Source organism: Triturus cristatus, chromosome 4_2 (genome assembly GCF_964204655.1).
Source record: "Triturus cristatus chromosome 4_2, aTriCri1.1, whole genome shotgun sequence".
Classification (NCBI taxonomy): Eukaryota; Metazoa; Chordata; class Amphibia; order Caudata; family Salamandridae; genus Triturus; species Triturus cristatus.
Genome location: NC_140586.1, coordinates 532,448,772 through 532,467,683, shown reverse-complemented (window position 1 = coordinate 532,467,683; position 18,912 = coordinate 532,448,772). Strand labels below are relative to the sequence as shown.

The window sequence follows — 18,912 nt, the reverse complement described above, 5'->3', positions numbered from 1 at the left end:
AGGAAATACAATGAAGTGGGCATACCTCTCCATGTATAGAGAGTCTGCTCCAAAATAGCAACATATTGGAAGGAAGTGCGGTCTCAATACTAGGTATGCACCCTCGTCCCAAAATTGGGAAGGGTGGGAAGAACCACTGGAAGTTGATTTACCAACTCCTACTTATTGCTCATCTTACATAGGCTAGACATTGGAAATGAACAGCAAGCCCTATGTGAAATACATGGAGTTAGTGAATTTGGGAGACAATGACTGGTAAAGGACTGTTGGCGCATATCAACAAACTGAAAGATGCCTATATCGCAAAATGGCTACCAATTATACACTCTTTCCGTGGAAGAAAATAACATACTCTTAGACTGAAATTTTTGTGGGTGTTTGATTGAGGGGTGCAAGAACCAAACGGAATGTTGCAATATATCCTATGGTGAATTAATATGACAAGAAAAGGGCAACATTTTGATAAAAATTAAAATCAGTGTTCAGGTGGGGGAATTCTTCTCTCTCTAATCTGGTCATATTTTCCTTACTTTAATTTTATTTTGGTAGATCCTCTTTTACTGTTAGGTGACAACATAAAATAGGTCATTCAAAGGCATAGCACTTTAGAACAACAAATTGTACATGAAAGTATAAGGAGGGGCTCTTTACCAAGATTAAGCAGAAGAAGGATGCTGTTCCTCCAGAAGAGGCAAGAAAAAAGGGAGAGTAGAGAAGCTGGCAGTCGGGACCAGGAAGGGAAATGATCAACTGGATCTGGGGATCCGAGTGATCAGAAGGGATTGCCCACACACATCCAGATGTGTGTCATGCTTCATCAATGGGCTTCTCTTCATTGGGCCGGGGTTGCAATGGCTAATGGGCCTCTCGAGAGGGCTCTTTATCCGAGATCTTCTGATTTTTAAGCCATAATGATAAGTGCAAGTGAGGATGTGGTGAGTGTAGGGTGGCGTGCTAGGAGAATTAAAACAGTCTAAGGGCTACAGAGAACAGTTTTAAAGGTGGTCTTCTCAGTAGGAGTAAAAACAAGGGCGCTGTCACAGGAGCCAATGAGGCTCGACAACTTCAAGATAAGTGACATAGGGTCAACATGTTTCATGACTTATGGCTAACTGGATCTTAGACAGTTCTTCAAGACCAAAGGGTTGCCACCTACCATAAACCTGTCTGGGACCATAGGTGTGTAAAGTGAATGTGCCCAATCAAAATGAGTCAACTGTACCTGCTACGGTTCTGGACATTGAAGTTCCGACCTGTAATAAAAAAAAGCAAGACACAGATTCGGGGTTGTCACCACTGGCTCAAAGGTTTGGCACTCCCTTGGTACATGTAGGTAGACTTCACAGCAATTAAAAACATGCTTATGGTACATTGTCACCTGCATTGAATTGTGTGGGTCTTATACATACATCTGACTTGGGAAAAAAACATTTTTCCCAATTGTATTTTGGGTTCGGTTTTAGGGTTGATGTTTGATTGTTTTTTAAAGCCTGCTGCCACCTTTGCCCAATCCTCACAGGTTAATGTTGGATTACAGAATGCCTGTTGATCTGCCCTGCACTTCACGGCACCACGGCGCGCTGGCCAATTTATGGCGGCACGCCTTCCAGTCTGACTCTGGATCTTTATCTTCAATTGGTGCTGAAAGCAGTTTTTGACTGACAACTACAAATCCTCAACCATGCGTGTGAAAGGAAGTTCGAGTTCGGACAGAGTTAAACACACAATTCGTTCTATGCGACAGAATATTTTCATGCCTTTTAGCGGGTGTGTGAAGTTGAACCACCTGCTTCCGCAGCAGGTAGGTCTGTCGCTGAACAGTGAGATTCAAAGTGCAGCCACTTACCGCTCTTTCTGGCCTTTCCATCAAGTCCTTTGGCGTGGGCGGCAGCGGCATTTTGCTCACTCATATCAGGTCCACAGAATACATGTTTGTACTGGTGGGGAGCAGCCTACCTGATTCTTCATACCAAACGGCTGCATACATGCCAACATTTTAATCAAGAAGCCGGTGTAACTGCATCCACAGAAGAGTGGCCATCCCAGCAGCGATTCTCCCGTCATGGTGAGGATGGCTAAGGGCAGAGGATAGACTTTGACAGCGGCTACCTGCCCTCATTATTTTCTTTCTGTTTCTTCCCCATGGCGGTGGCGCTGTTGGCGTTTTGCGCCAATAATTTGGTGGGGCTGGAGAACAGGCTCTCAAAAGCCATGACCTTGGCAGACACAGACTACAAACAAATGGAAATGCTCAGCGTCATATACATTTCCTTTTAAAAGCACCAAGCGCCGTTAAATTGCACAGGAGGCCAGGTTCAAGTCTCGGTATCAGATCAAAAACATGAATTGAGCAAATCATCTTATTGCCCTGAAAACAATCATGTTAAGCACTTCAATACCTTTGGGTCCAGTTCGAGGGGCTGCAATGCCTCATGCGCTCCATGGAAACCTGGCAGAATGGCACTGGAACAATGTTTTTTTTAAACAAACAGCGACTCCAGGGTAGGTGAGGGCTGGCTTGCAGCAACATGGGCTAAGGTGGGAGGGGTGAAAGTTGCATTAAAATGCAATCAGCCACCAGCACTGAAGCTGAACACAGGCAAACAGTAAGATGAGCAGGAAAGAAATAAAAAAAAAGTCCCCCCAAAAAACAGATAAACAAGCAAAGCATAAAGATACAGTACTTGGTCCCTGCTCTGCGCGAGGTATGAAAGAGAAAAGGAAATGACAAAGAGGCAGGACTGACCACTAGCAAGCAAGGATTTTTAAAGGACACTGAAACAAGTCAAAAGTAGGGGGGTGGATTTAATCCCACAACAGATGTATATACTAAATTATATATGAGGTCTCGAATGTTGACCTAAAAAATAGCACTGTAAGCACTCATAATTATCACTTACCAGGCCTTATCTGATATAATTTGTCATGATCTGGAAGTCACATGTCCAGATGTATAATGTATTCTTACAAAAGACTAGAAACAGGACACTAAGTAAGTGAATGATTTAAAACATAAGTCCTAAAAGACGTGATTTACAATGTAAAAATACATGCACTCAAGCAAATAAAATCAACATACATGGCAGACATTTGACAGAAGAAAATAATTTTACTAGAACAAGCTGTTTCAGTAAGACACCCAAAGATGGAGGTTTAAAAGTAGGTTAGAAAATAGTTTATCATGCAAAACAGAATCTGTTGAATAATGTTGCAGGAAAAGATGAAGAAGTTTAAGCAGTGGATAGAAGGTAAACAACAGACAGAAGGTGAAGAGGAGGCGAAGCAATTTTAGACTGGGGACCATGAGGTATATATGTCGAACATAAGCAGCAAGTGGTCCTTATCAGCTGTTGCATTGGTTTTTTAAACACTGAGGACCCAAACACGACAACAGATGTGCAGCACACAATCTATTTCATATACACAAAAGGCACAAATAAATGAGGTTACCCAATTGCCAGTTTCCCCCACATTACCAAGCATCACCTATCATTCTTGTATGTATGCTTCCGTCAGTGTATAGCTTCCTCTACTCATCACCCCATTCTACTTCTAATCCTTGAAAGATTTATTATGTTGTATAAACTGGAATGGAAGGATAATTCTCCCTTCAACCTGCTCTTTCCAAATCACTTCTGGAATGTTTCCTGTCCATAATAGTATTCTTTAAGATTACTCTAGACAGCTTCCTGTAAGTGCTGCCTTTATCTATGTCTAACTTATTCCCTTTCCTAACTTATGCCTAGATTCACTTCACAAAAGTGGAGTGGACCGAAATGGGAAACTAATATGTAAAGTGAGCATTCACAAAGTGGGGATGATGATCAGCATGCTACGGCCACTGTCCCTCTGCTCTCTAGTCAATTATGCAGAACAGCATTTCACCTTCCAGCTTAAGTAGCCCAGCCAGAGGTAGGCTGGTGTACCACAGTACCAAAGGCAGCATTGAAGTACTCTTTGATTTCTCCTTATTTCATCCTGAGCTTCAGTTTAACTTTAACAATGTTAAAATATTATGGAGATTTGGTCATTTTATTTCAAACGTTAGGGTTACAACTTGAGACGGAGAAGTGCTTTTTGAATGCTGGGGCTAAGAAAACTGTAGTCCATGTCCTGTATTTTGTCCGCAATATCATGTACATAGGAGGAAGTGGATCTTGCAGCTGTGCCCCAATCTGAGCATTAGGGACTACAAAATTGCAACTATGACTCTTAAGGCAGACAACTCTCAATCAATTTTATTTTATGTGGAGACCCAGGCAGAAAACGGTCGCCCTGTTGCTGCTTAATGCCTACTGTCCATAACCTGTGTTTTTTTTAAATAAAGTTTCTAGTGATTTTATAAATTTGATGCGTTTTTTTAATACGGTCTTCCAGCACATGCTATAGTACAACTATGTCTAGGTGTTCTGAAATTAACTTTGCCTCATACTTCAAATTGTTGTGATGTCGCCTTCATATGCTGCTAGTTCTTATTCTTATGTCCCTTTTTAAAAAACAAAACATTTTATATCTTATGATTTCACAGATTTTAATGATTTGTTTTAATTTATTGTTATATGTGCTTTTATGGCACTTACCAAAATAAAAGCTAATCAAGAATGCTGCTCCAAGCAACAGAGAACGAATGTGTGGAAATGCCACAGCTAGGATGACACACTGGGGGCATGGCCTTCCCTAAATTTCTTTCTGCCCACAAGCTTTAGTCAACAGTCAACTCATTTGACAGGAAAGGGGCACTTCATGCAACCACTTACAACAGGCAATAGTGGAAGTATAATGGAATAAAGCCTGTTTTTTTTTTCATTTTAGTCAATCTTTTTATGTGAAAGTACCATTAAATATCTTTAGCATAACTTGCAATTTTAACTCTCATTTTTGCCTCTTAATCGTACACATCAACATAATAAATGTCTTAAAAAAATAGCAGATCAGCTAGCATAAAAGGACAATAAGTTCAACATAAATTTCCCAGATGGTCAGTTTTGTAAACAATTAAAAAAGAAATGGAGGCAGTGTCCAAGTTACTATCTTAAAAAGAAAAGATTTTTTCAGTGCAAACTGAATAAAATTTATTTTTAAAAAGTTATTCTTTGAATAATAGGATTCTTAGTTGCACAATTCAGTTGCATTATTTGTGGGTGCTTAGCTTTACAATATACTGCCATTCCTCCTATGAAGCTGCCTCTTAAAGGCTTAGAGTGCTTGCATTTGCTATAATTGTTCAACTTGTATTTAGATTCCATTTGCAAAGATTGTGTTTGTATCTTGATTCAAAGCGTCTTTTATCTCTGGAGGTAAAGCATCAAAGAGGTGATCTTCGACAATGAGCCCGCTTCTCTTGAGAAGGCGGCACTGGAGCAGCTCGGACGGGAGGCGATCTAAACAGTTCCCCTTCAATTCCAGGTGGGATAACTGAACTAGATGACCTATTTTTTCTGGGATTGAGGTGATACAATTTTGACCCAGATTCACAGTTCTTAATTTTACACACTTAAATAACTGTTTTGGCAAAATCTCCACTTTGTTTCCAGTGACATGCAAGTGCTGCAGGTTTTGAAGCAGTCCAATTTCTGCTGGTATCAAAGAAATTGAGTTATAGCTTACATCCAAAAATCGTACTTTTTGAAGGTTAAACAGGGCGGCAGGTAGGGATTCCAATTTGTTGTTGGAAAAATAAAGAGATTCCAGGTTTTTTACTTGGGAGATTGAGGGAGGAATATTAACAATTTTATTGTACCACAGCTTCAAGCAGGTCAGTCTTTTTAAGTGCTGGAAGCTGATTACTTCTTCAATTGTGCGGATGCTGTTTGATTTTAAATCCAACTCCTGCAAGTTACTGAGACTGAAGATGGCATGAGGTATCCTTTCTAGCTCACAGCTCTGTAGCTCTAGCTCTGCTACATTCAACATCTTCTTAAGGTTGTTCAGCACCACAAGCTTAGTACCGTCGTTGTGGATGACCAACTTTGTTAAATGCGGAGCTACGTCAGTGATGTTGGATGGTATTTTTGTCAAATTGCTCTTCACGTTAAGGGTCTTTAAGTGCCTCAACTCTCGGAGAGACTCGAGACCTATCATTTTATTATTTTCAGAGTTCAAATTACCCATCAAGTATAAATCACGCAGATTTTTGAGTAAATAAACCCACGTAGGAATTTCTGCCACATCGGTGAATTTGACATGCAGGCACTTTAGATGGTCACGAAGAAAGCTAAATGCGGTTTGCTCAACTTTAGCAGGGCAGTGACAAAGGTGAAGTTCTTGGAGATTGGCCATTTGTGAAACCTTTGCAGAAATTTTTGCTTCCGGAATGAGCTCAAGCTTTAGCACCTCAAGATCTGTAAGATCGAACACCGCATCCGGGATCCCAGAGAGCATAAAGAGGTGCAGCTCTTGCATATCTTGGGCATTGCGCAAGACGTGCTGCCGCAGTTTTTCAAATGTCCACTCGTGATTCAAACTTATCTCACGAAGTTTGTTCTCACTTACTTCAGACAAGAAGACACCAAACCTCTTGGAGTACAACTGGTCATACTGATCAACCATGTGCAGAAGGAAGGCAAAATCATTTTTGACATCTGGGATGTCACTGAAACTGCTCTCTTCTCTGACTTTTTCAAAAGAATATTCTTTTAAGGGTCGTCTAAACAACCAGAATAAAGTGTAGAGACAAACGAGACCGTAGACAAAAATGAGTGCCATGTAACTGATGAGTAGTTTCTTCAACATAAAAGCCATATTATGCGTGCATTCAAATTCGGTATACCCAGTAAGATGTTCTACTTTTGGTTCGCAAGTATGCTCAAAGCTGATCGCCGTAACGAATGTAAGAGTGTAGCAAAGAATAAACATGAACTTGACTGTCTTGATGACAGTTTGAACAACATACAAGTTATAAATCAAATCGCTGTCTTCTACATGAGTACGGAATTTGCGCACCTTTTCAAACAGGGCTTTTGCCTGCTCGCCATCCTTTTTGTCTAATATGGTCATACCAGGTACCTCGACAACAGGTCTTTCCGCAGAAAATTTTATACCAGATTTGCTTATCATAGGGGTACTGGCACCTGGGCTCCCTTCTTCACTGCTAGTGGAGACATGTTTAGGCAAAGTCTGGGCTCCAGTTAACCTCTGCTTATTCTCCTCTGAATCTTCACATGCAGTTTCAGACAGTGCCTTTGTGGTCCACGGAGATTCAAAGCACTTTCCCAATATTGACACAAAATGCTCAATTTTGGAGCACGTTTTGGGATATTTAAACCAAAAATTGCTGCTGACCATCAGAATGATGGTGTGAATGAGAGCGAGATAGGGGAAATATTTGGAGTACCATGGGAGGGCAACATGGTAACACATTTGATTAATGAATACGTATTGTTGATAATCCAAATAGGTTTGTCGTCCTCCAGGTTGTCTCTGGTCCTGCTTTGGCTCATGATTAGTGGATACTGTGGACAGCAACAGAGGTTGATTAGCCCCAGATGTGGAGGATTCTGGAGTAACAGATGATGGGCCTTCTAGAACAGGTGTGCTCATGCTCCACTCCTCATTGCCTTTGTCGGTTGTGGCACCCAGCTTTGGTGTTGAAGGAGTTTCTTCATTTTCTGCTGCAGATTGCTGAACCTTTGAACTTACAGCGGACTGCACATTTGGTAAGCATACCACTTGGTCTTTGGTTAGCTGCATGGTGCCAGCAAAGATGGCAACCATCAGCATGACAACTGCTAGATAATCCATAAAAACGTCCCACCATGGCTTCAGAATACGATACGTAGGCTGGACATCATTAAGAGATGCAACTTCTGCAAGGGTAAACATTCCTGCAAGTAAAAAAAACAATTAATTTGTCAACTGAACAACCATTAATTGTTTAATTTAAAATGTGACCAAGAATCAATGAGTTTAGATTTCTTGAGAAATGTCAACTAGGGTTTTAGAAACTAAACATTTCCTGACTTTTGCTACATACCCTATATGAAGTTACTGTAAGTACACTGGTGCGAAAGCAGTAACTTAAACCCAAAAACTTTTAGAACGTCAACCATGGAAGTTCAGGAACACTTCCTAATGCAAAGCATTATTTTTCGAATTACTTGGTATTTTATTTGTATAATTCAAGCACTACTAATCACGGGCAACCGTACTCTTTCTCCATTGAGTAGACCAGCCTACGCATACAAATGAGAAAATCAAGTTTTATTAACCATCAACCCATAATGCACCATGCGTAGCAAGACTAGTGTGATTATATATAATAGCATTGTACATAACTTACCAGCCTTCAAAGGGGTGCTGAAATTAAAACTCTACAAGGGAGCCTCCGGCCATTAAATACCTGCTTTGAGTCTCCCTCTCCTTTGCCATTTTTCCCTCCACCCCTGCCTCCAGGTACTTTTTTGATCCCTACCTACCTAACACCTGTGCGGAGAAGGAGGCTTTGATGATGTATGTTGGTGCATCATAAATCATATCAATAAAAGAATCCATATATGCACAGATTGCCATTGATGACCAGCTACATTGTGTTTTTTCAGTTCTGGCATAAGCAGCTTGCCCTTGCTTCTTCCATTTTAATTCCAGTATTTTCCCCTCAATTACCATATTGCTAGCTGTATAAATTTCACACCACCATTGACTGAGCTACTTATTTGTACCGGGAATAAAAATTAACTGCAACTTCAATTGAGCTGCACCCAGCTAACCTACATATTTTATTGGCAAAATATATTTAGCCCAATAGCAGTGCAACTTTGGATAATACTGTAGGTTGGAGGAGCTGTTATTATTAAAGGAGAGTTGGGCCTGGCTTTAGGTTTCAGGGCCGGCTCTAGGGTGGTGTGACCGGTGCCACCGCACCGGGTGCTGGCTTTCTGGGGGCGCCGTGTTTGCAAGTTTATTATGTTTTTAAAGCACCTGCTGCCACGTTCCTTTCCTTCAGCAATTACCAGGCATCACAAAAATGTCAAGATAACTCCTGTGATTAATGTTCTTCCTGGAGAGAGATCGGAGTTTTGTATAGTCGAGGTTTTGACTTATGTGAAGGTAGTGCAGAGGGTTAATTTGCCTGCTGCAAAGAACGTGTACTATGTAGATTACAGAGTACATATAATGTAAATAGGTCAGCAGGTTACTGCTTTTAAAAGAGACATCCCTTTTGTTACTTGCAATTTACAACTCAAAGTCCTAATATAGAACAGTGAGCTATTAACGTTCATCATAGAACTGCATACACACTGCAAAGTATACATTAGAGCATAGATTAATGTTGCAAAAAGGGTTAATTTAGGTAGAAATAGATTCTTATTATTAAAGAAAACTCACAACTATGTGGTTTATTTTTTGACTCGGAGTTTGTGCTTCTCCACACCACACACTCCTAAACATCCTGCCTACCAGTATAGATGACATGTGACTCCTACACTTGTAGTCCTTTGGTTTATGTAACTTTTCCTATACACTGATTTATGAACGTATGATTGATTGTCTCTGTGTAATATGTGTGTGTGAGATGCAAAGTGCTCTGACATCCTTTACTGGTAGGAGTGGTGCTATATAACTAATTCAATGCATCTGAGAGAGAGTGGTTTTGGAGACTTGATCACTGTTAAAGGATGCTACAGAGAGATTCCGTGGTGGAGGTGGCCATTGGGGGGTCCAACAAACATTGTTGCACTGGGCGCCACCAGCGCTAAAGCCGGCCCTGTTAGGTTTACTGTCCTTCTATCCAATTCTCCAGAAAATATGTCTAGGATAGTGGAGGGTGAGGAATATATATTTAAAAAAAAAAGTTATTTATCTTTTTTTATTTATCCAAAAAGTAACTGAGGAACATAGCCTGCAGCAGAGCACAGCGGCAGAAGCGCATGCAGAATGTGAAAAACAATTGCCAAGAAACACATTACCCCAACCCCATTACTAAGAAACAATTACTACAATGTGTTCCATTTATCACCTCTGCTCCTTTTATTTTGGAGGGAATGGGGGGGCAATAAGAACCAAAACTCTCCTGAACCCATCTCTCATACCATCCAACATATACTTGTGTATGTCACGTCTGGTCTCTTCCCAATCCAAACGTTTGTGGCTAATATATTTCTTGGTAATTATTTTGAGATAACTGGTGCCATGGTACAAATGGATTAGAGATTTTCATACTGTGCTGTGTCTGCATCTCAACAGCTTCTCTTTCGCCATGAGCGGAACATGGGCAACGACAAGACCGAAAGCATTAAGCTTGAGGTGGTTGTATTGGAATACAACATAACAAGCGTTTTAACACAACCAGGAATTGTAGCCATGAGCTACATCCAGAAACCATGTTACCCCTTATGGATTCTCACACAGTGGCGGCTGGTGACATTTGAAAGTGGTGAGGCGCAATAGTTTGTGATGAGTGGCCGGTGGTGAGCGAGCGCAGCGAGCGAGCCTGACAGTCATATAAGGGAGGTTCGGGGGTGTTCTTCCCCAGGAAAATGTTTGAAAAAAGAGCGGGCAAATGGTGCCTTTTCCAAGCATATTTGAGAAAGCAAGGTTAATAAAGCAATTGTTAAATACTAGTTTTGACATCAATAATGCTCACTAATATTACTGCAAATAATCTCTGCGACACCCTCACATTTCTCATATGTGAGGTCCTGTTTTGATCGAAAAGAAACCTTTTATATAGATGTTGCATAAAACAAACAGCATTTCTCTGAAAAATGTCTATAATAGCTTCTCACACCACCTACATTCAAAATAAATTAAGTGAAAATCGTATTTAATACAGTTTGTTTAAAAATTATTCAATGTCATCAGGGCAAGAATCTCTGCAAAACAGAGCTGGCTCTATAAGGGGACCCATGAATTTCTGAAGCCCTGTGCCAGAGCCGAGCCCACTTTGCCAATGCCTTAAAACGTTTCTCACCAGGCCTGGTGGTTTTGTTTATGTCCTGACACATGGCTTGCATTTTATTTCTTGCATTTGTAAGCCCCTGCTTTCATCAAACCATTTACGTAAGCTGCAAGCCATTTTCAGCCATAAACAAACACAGCACAAATGGATTTGTTGTCACTGGTGAAGCACAGGGTCAGGAAGCACTGGAGAGGGAGGGTTAATGGAATAAACAACCCCACGAGGCACGATTATGAGTATGTAATATAATAGATACCAGACTGCATCAAACATTAAGCTTGAAAAAGCGTTGTCAGAGACATTCTCAGATGCTCTTTGCAAACAGACATGCATCTTACAGTTCCAGGAACAGTATCCTGTGTCGTCATCACACTCAAGGAGCTGAAGTGGGACAGCCACAGAAAGGATTACCATGCATGGGAGCTACAGCACGTTTACAGAGTGTAATTCAGTAATAGCTTTAGCAATAGCGTGTCTTCTTTCTCGGGCATTAATGAATAATCTACACATCATCAGCATTGCATTAATGGCATACATTTTGAGTTTATATACTTGGAGGTGGCATAAAATCTGTATGGATGGGATTTTTATGCACACTGCACTTTACCGGCCTCAGTGACCTGCGATGTGTCAAGCATGGCAGGACTTCACTGGGCACCTGCGCTATGCATAGATTGACAAAAGGCTGTTGAACCACAGTACAGACAGTTGAGCTTACCAGTTTGTGGCATGATTTTAGGTAGTGGTTACTGAGAAATTATCAAAAACAAATAATCACTAACTTGAATTAAGGCACAACATAATGTTCCAATATTCTCGTTTTTTTGTTGCAGTTTTACATAGATTGAACGCGGCCTGAAGGTATCAGAGCGCTTTATATGAGCACCAGGTACGTTACACAAGGATATATTCATTTTTGGTTTTTTGCTAAGGAAGGAGATATTAAGTGATTTCCCCAGAATTGTCTTTGTGGGAGGAAGAGGTGCGCACTGTTTTGATCAGCCGCACTGCTGGGAGGAGAGAGTAGAGCAACTGCTATTGTACAAGTTGAAACTTACACAGGCTCGAGGCAGCATTTCAGGTCTGCCCAGTCCTTTCAACCAGGCCGTTTGCCCCATGCTGTTGGTATGTGCATGAGAAGGACACAATAAGTGTTGTAGTGGCATCTGGAAAAAAATAGGAGTGTCTTACCCTACCACGATGATGCGGTCAAGCCGGAAACTGAGAGCTCTACTCCCGACTCTCCATGCTCCTTTGTGTGTAATGGTGTATACTTACGCACACAGAGAGAGGAGGGGGAGAGAGAGGTTGAGAGCTATGGCAGATTGACCAGTTACTGCACAGATTTACAACAAAAAAAGCAGTGCAGTGATTGGTGAATTTGCTCCCCATGCTCCGGGCGTGGACATGCCCAGGCTCTGTGTTCTCTGCCTAGAGACGCTAAAGAAGCCAATCCAGGCGCTGCTGATTGGTCAGGGCAGGACAACTCACCGCTCATCAGGAGACCGGTGTGCTGCAGCTTCAAACCCCCCCCCCCACTCCTTCAACCTGACTTGTGCAGTTGTTGTACTGACTGCTCCTAACCACACCCATAAGCCCAGGCAGACAAAAGTGAAATGTGACGTGATGATTGAAAGGAACGGGCCCGTGGCTGAGACTGCGAACTGCCACGTACTAAGTGATTAAGTGTAAATAACATTACACTTACACACATTTTTTGTTCATGCAGCTCACAGCTGCCTGGGACCCTGGGAACAATAATAAGGGGGCAACGCCCAAACGCCCTCACAGAGGAACCGCCCCTGGGGCTGAGAAGCAGTGATAGTGGCTTTTATTAGAAAGATTCCTCGTGCAGCCAGCAGACACCAACAGGTCCACTGCTAACTTAACGTGAATGAAGAGCCAAAATAAGAAATATTCTTGCATATGCTTCTGATATTTCTTATTTTTCCCAGTCGCATGAATGACATTTTCTTCGTCGGTTTTCACACCTTATATCTGGCTGGGATCCACAAGCCACGGAATACAAAAATCCAAGCCTGTTTTCAGGATAACCTCAGTGGCTCTGTAAGAGGTCACATGACAGCTGCTGAATGCAGAGATGGACGAGACAACAAATAAACAGGGAGAGCAGAGCCGAAATAGGTCTCGCATTATAGATGCGAGACCTATTTCATTTCAAACAAGCGGCCGTCATTGCCCTGGGCTGTTTGGAAAGTAAAAGCCTGCATGGTGCGCTGAATGTTGCAGGAAAGCATGTCATGCCTGCAGTAGGAGCAACTCATTTAAGAAAATAGGGCTTACAGACTAAATAAGACGTACCGTGTATCAACAGAAGTAACAAGCGTTTGCAATGCAATAGGCCTTGCATTTGCGAGAGTTTGAGCTACTGGCATTGTAAATGACAATGCCCTTTATTTATGTGTTTTTAAAAACCTGTAATGTGGTGCGTAAACACAACTTCTTTACGAGAAGCAAGGCTGGCAGTAACGGCATCTCTTTCACCCCAGCCTAGCATGGCCTACAAGTAGTAAGAGGCACAGTTACTTCCAGCCTTGTTTGTTGTAAGAAACGCCTATAAGTACAAAGTGCGTGTTTACACAATACTTGCAGTTTTTCAAAACACATAAATAAAAGGCATTGTCATTTAAAATGCCAAAAGCTCAAACTCTCGCAAATGCGAGGCCTATTGCATTGCAAATGCTTATTGAATTTTCCGTTTTGCTTTTGTTTTTACAAATCGCAGCTGAAAACATCCGGAGAGAACAAGGAAAACCAGGAGTGTATGAGCTTCTGTACTCCTGACAAGAGATGACTCTTATTTGTGGATACATACAATGACCAAAATGAAAAGATGAAAACGGAAGGGACTACGTGATAATGAATAGCTGACAGACGGACTTTTGAGCTGTGGGAAGGTCGCGTCACTTGTACAGGACCTCAGGTGAAGCAATAGGAGACTGTCAGTACACAGGAAGTTGAATCCCTGCATTGGCTTGTCCATGGGGCTAGGCCTCTGCCCCTCCCCATCCCGCAGGCGGACGTGTGACTGTAGGAGTTGTACTTTGGCCGCAGGCAGCATGAGATAAGAATGTGACGTAACCGTGGGGATGAAATTGCTCAAGAAAGAGGTCACTGGCCCAACATTTCACCTGGGCGCGTTGCCTTTTACAAGGCACAAAGGAACTAGCCTTTTGAAAAAAACTCTATTTAACGATAATTACCCATGACGTGTCGTTGTTGCCCAACAGGAAAATGGACAGGGCTGTGGTGCGTTCAGTGGCCAAACTCTGCCAACATGGTTGACCCTGCTCCGGAACTTCGTATTTAGAGGTGAACCTGGCGTACATATTATTCTGACAAAGTCTCTCACCACGTTTGGAAACGTTGGTTTGTGTGTCACTAACCCATAAACGATGACGGATGTTTGAGAGACTCATTCTAACCTGATGTGGCAGAATCTGCCCTAATTTAAATGGTTTTTCAAAAACACCCCTCCGTGAAACCGACTCCTCCCAGCCCAGCAGGCCGTTTCAATATGAGGCGGACGACACACACAACTGATTCTGCCAGTCCCACTGGCCCTTCAGAGGCACATACTTGGCCGGCATTGGTCTGCCGTGTGACCGTCTCTGCCCTCGTAGCACTGTCCTTTCAGAGGCACTGGCCTGGCGTGACTGAAGCAGCCCTGTCGCCCAGGACCTTCGCCCTGCTTGAAATAGAAATATATCAGAGAGTAACTTTTTGCTCGTGAAAAGTGAATTACTCGTCCACCAAAAGTTCTGCACCCTTGCTGAAAAATGCAGGTCCTCTTGCTTAAAAAAAATAAAAAAAATAGGTAATGTTCGTGCTTAGTACCTGCTCATTCAAAGCATCAGCACCTTCCAAACCAGTATAGTATACTCATAACTGACTCCTCACCAGCTCAGTTGTATTTTCAGACACAGTAATGAAGGAGACAGTATCATGCCGCAAGCAAACAATCCAGCCCGGAGTGGCCATCGCAGAGGGAGACAGGGCGGTATCATAAATGCCTCACTTTCAATCGGAGGCCAGCATTTAACATAAATGATGACGCATGCCAATAAGATTGATGGGCGGGGCTTCAAGCCCCTTTCCGAAATCATCTCGATCACAATAAGCCTCGCAGAGCGAGGAGCGCATGCACGCTCCAGCGCTAGGTCTGCGAGACCTAAAAAGCTCAGTCCTCGTGGGAGATTAGAAATGAAGACAAGGCGGTACTAAGGAGGGACTCACAAGCCTCTTAACGAATCAGAAGTCAGTCTTTACAAAGGACAATGACACAAGCCAATGAAAAACGTGGGCGGAAAGAGGGTGGAGCTTTAAGTTCACACTTGAATACAGAATGCCTCGCAGAGTATCACATGTGCTGCCCAGGATCGACCTAAAAATGATGAAATAATACTATTACAAATTGTGCCGCATTAAATCTCATAATTTGCCTTTACTTACTGCATAATTCATTCAACCCGGACGCATAATTTGGACCTCTCCTGCCGCATAATTACCAGTGGGCTTACCTACAACCTTGTGTTAAAATGTGCAAGTCAAAAAATTCATTGGCAGAGTGGAGCCCGAGTTTTGACTTGGCCTATAGAAGAGAAACTGGAGCAAAGCCTTTGAAATACTTGACATGTGAATCTGCAAAACAGGTCTTATAAAAAAAGGAGCAGGCTCTTTAAAATTCAGAAACGTTATATGGATGTGGTTCACAATACAACATTAGATTATATTTCTGAATGGATAGCTATGTATTAAAACTTATAGTTTCAAAAACTAAACTGAACGATTCAAGATTCCCCCACACCTTATAATGGCCTGACAGCGTTGCAGTGAGCGAAGCATTCAATAATTCCATTTTTATTGTGCATTTTATATATGGCAAATATGGTTATGCTATATAGAATGCATCATACCCTATTTAACCTTACCCAGTTGAAGTTTTTGTTTTATATAGAGTGCTCCCCCGATATCTGACTAGTCTTCCCAGTCTTTACATAATCATTGGTCTAGTAGTTTGACTAAACACTAATATAGTCTCTATGAGTGAGGACCTTACGGTTGGACTAGGACTAACCCTTACACAGGCAAACGTTATTAGGGTGCTCTGAATTTACAATGAGGGGTAACATGTTACTAAGCAATAGTCACTTTATCGTACAGTTAATTAAAACCATTATCTAAAAAACTTTACGATGTATAGGTCAAAGGCTTCATAAGTCTTAAATCAGATGAACATTTTTTTTCAGCTCCTGTTAAGTTGAGGCAGTGTTGTGTTGAAGGCATGGACCAAAATGAAACATGCCTTTCGATCCTACTTGACCTTTGGTCAGCGTTTGACACAGTCAAACATGATACCCTCCTCGGTTTACTGGAGCACAGGATGGGGTTATCAGGGATGGTGCTTTTGACTGTTTTTCTTCTTTTCTACACAAAAGATCCCAAATGCTGAAGGTTAATCAGTCCCTGTCCGAACCCTCTCCGCTCACTCTGGGAGTACGGCAGGGGTCCACGCTCTCATCCACTCTCTTCAATCTGTTCATGGAACCTCTAATAGAAATCCTGAAAGTCTCCAACATCCATTATCACATGTATGCCGATGACACACAACTGTACCTGAAAATCTCCTCCCCAGAGGACATCAGCTCTCTTAACTCAGTGCTTGAATAAACGCAAAGCTAGCTGACACTCAATCATCTGAAACTGAATGCTCTCAAAACTGAAATCCTCCTCATCGCCCCTGACAAACAGTCCCGCCATTGCAAAATGAATGCACCTACTGACAGTCCTCAAGTGCTCGCCAAATATCATTGACTCTACGAGATCACGTGGATTAATACTTGACAGACACCTGAACAGGCAGAATAACATCAGTTCTCTCACCAAAGGAGCAAACTTCCATTCAAGCATCCTAAGGCAAATAAAACCGTTCCTTCCCCACAACAACCTCAAAACTGTGGTGCAAACATTAGTGATCTCAAAGGTGGATTATGGCAGTGCAACCCTCTGTGGACTTCTGAGAGCGAGGATTGCCCCACTCAAGGCCTCTATCAATTCTGCTGCAAGGCTCATCGCAGGCTCCAAACGTTATCACATCTCGCCTGAGCTTAAAGCTCTTAATTGGCTCCCTTATAGAGCAAGGATACATCTAAAAATTGCCTGCATGACTCACAAAGCTCTACACTTCAACACAGCACTATATCTTGCACAAAAACTTGAGCTCGCAGGAGGCTTCAGATCCTCTAGATGCTCCAGCACCTTACTACTTAACTCCTACAGCGCGGCGCGGATTTCCGCGCCACGCTGAAGGTTCCGTGCGCGGGCGGGGCCATGACGGAACGGTTCCGTCATGCACACAGCGCAACCGACGTGCATGACGGAACCATTCCGTCATGCGCGTCGAAGGGGTTAAACCACAGAAATTCCATAAAATGAAAACATACAATCGAGCATTCTCAGGTATTGCACCTAGAATTTGGAACTCCTTACCACCAGAATTGAGACTGAAGATTCCACAGCTTCCTTCAAACGGGAAGTCACGCTGATTCTGATGGAAAAAATAAAAAATTGGCCTAGTCCCACAGTCCACTTGAGAAGGCGCTGCATTACCCTTGTCTCGAGTGTACTACAATGATTGCTATTGTCATTTAGTTCTGTCCTTTCCTGTTCAGCTGTGATATTAACTCTTGCTCCCCTATTAGGAAAGTCAAAGGGTTATACTGAAAGAACTAGGGTTCGCTATCTTACTCTTCCCCCCTTTTGAAATGTGCTACTGTTGTCATCGATGGTGTCCTTTTCCGGTCCTCCCTGTTCTAATGTTGTTTAGATTGCTTGTACCCTTGTAACTATGCAACTACCTTTCTGTGAAGCGCTCGGATACCCCCCTGTGGTCTTGTCAATGCTATATAAAACTCTTTAAATAAATAAAAATAAATAAAATGGTACAATTGCCAATTTACATTTATTATTCGATTATTTAAAAGCTTTACTTAAAATCATTTCAAAGTATGTAAAAGCAACATAACTCATGAATCGAATGGTGTTACCCTTGGTTGCTGTTATTACAGTATTTGTATTTTAGTTAACATGATTGGCCAGGTCCATGAATTTAACAAACTTGAAGTGCAGTTGTGTTTTCCCACCATTTAGGAATTCTATCAGAGCTTGCCTGCAAGTTCTTACTCCAAGGTTATAAAATGTGGGAGTAATAGCTTTCTCCGTGATTCAGACAGGGACAGGGACAGGAATATAGCATGTGCAATATTGACTCGGTCTTGTATCCACAAATTCGGCAGTTTGAGGGTGGCCTTGTCTTTTTCCATTTCGGTGTGAAATCCTTTGTAGGAAAAGAAATTAGGCTGTGTCAATGATGTTAACCAGGTGTAATGAGAAATGAATGCTCAAATATCTCTGTAGGACTAGGTTGTCTTACGACCGATTGTTGACCAAGCATGTCCCTTTTCGCAAATAAGTCTTTATCTTGAGACAGTAATAATGATTTGACAGATTTATTTCTTGTTTTTTAAAGCAAGAACTGGTCATAGGGAGCTCCCAACTTTCTCAAATTTGTAATTTTGTCAGAGCTGTGTTGAGGTAGTTTTCCGACAGATTATCAGCTTTGGTAAGATTTATTTCTGTCCACTTAAGCCTGTTTAAGGAGCCTTTTGGGGTCATAATTTCTACAGTTTGTTAAATGCTCCTTTTCTAGAAGGCTCTTGTCTGGATAAAACAAATTATTTGTGTATCTGGGCCTGCATGGTGAAAGAATGATCTATATAGACTGGCTTGTAGAGTGTCTAGCAAATTTGTCTCTCTGCCTCACAATATTTCACATCCACATATTAAAAAAGGTAGACATTTGCTGTTAATCACTTTTATAATTGGATTGGTAAGATTCTTGTGCAAGGAACTGAGCTCAAAAATCTTACTAGTTTGAGATGGGACGTGAAGTTAAAATTACAATCAAGGGTGACTGCAAGTACTCGTATGTTTTT

The 18,912-nt window shown here is 41.9% G+C and overlaps 1 protein-coding gene across 3 annotated transcripts in view; it reads right to left on the bottom strand.

The window, feature by feature from the left end:
• Nucleotides 1-2,785: 2,785 nt before the first annotated feature.
• Nucleotides 2,786-18,912, bottom strand: part of LRRC8D (leucine rich repeat containing 8 VRAC subunit D) — a 241,895-nt gene continuing 225,768 nt past the window's right edge. For all 3 annotated transcript variants that reach the window (XM_085602149.1, XM_085602148.1, XM_085602151.1), the window contains one exon: nucleotides 2,786-7,823. In XM_085602149.1, coding sequence (XP_085458275.1) covers nucleotides 5,236-7,821 — 2,586 coding nt within the window. In that variant the 5' untranslated portion in view covers nucleotides 7,822-7,823 and the 3' untranslated portion in view covers nucleotides 2,786-5,235. The remainder of the gene's footprint in view (nucleotides 7,824-18,912) is intronic.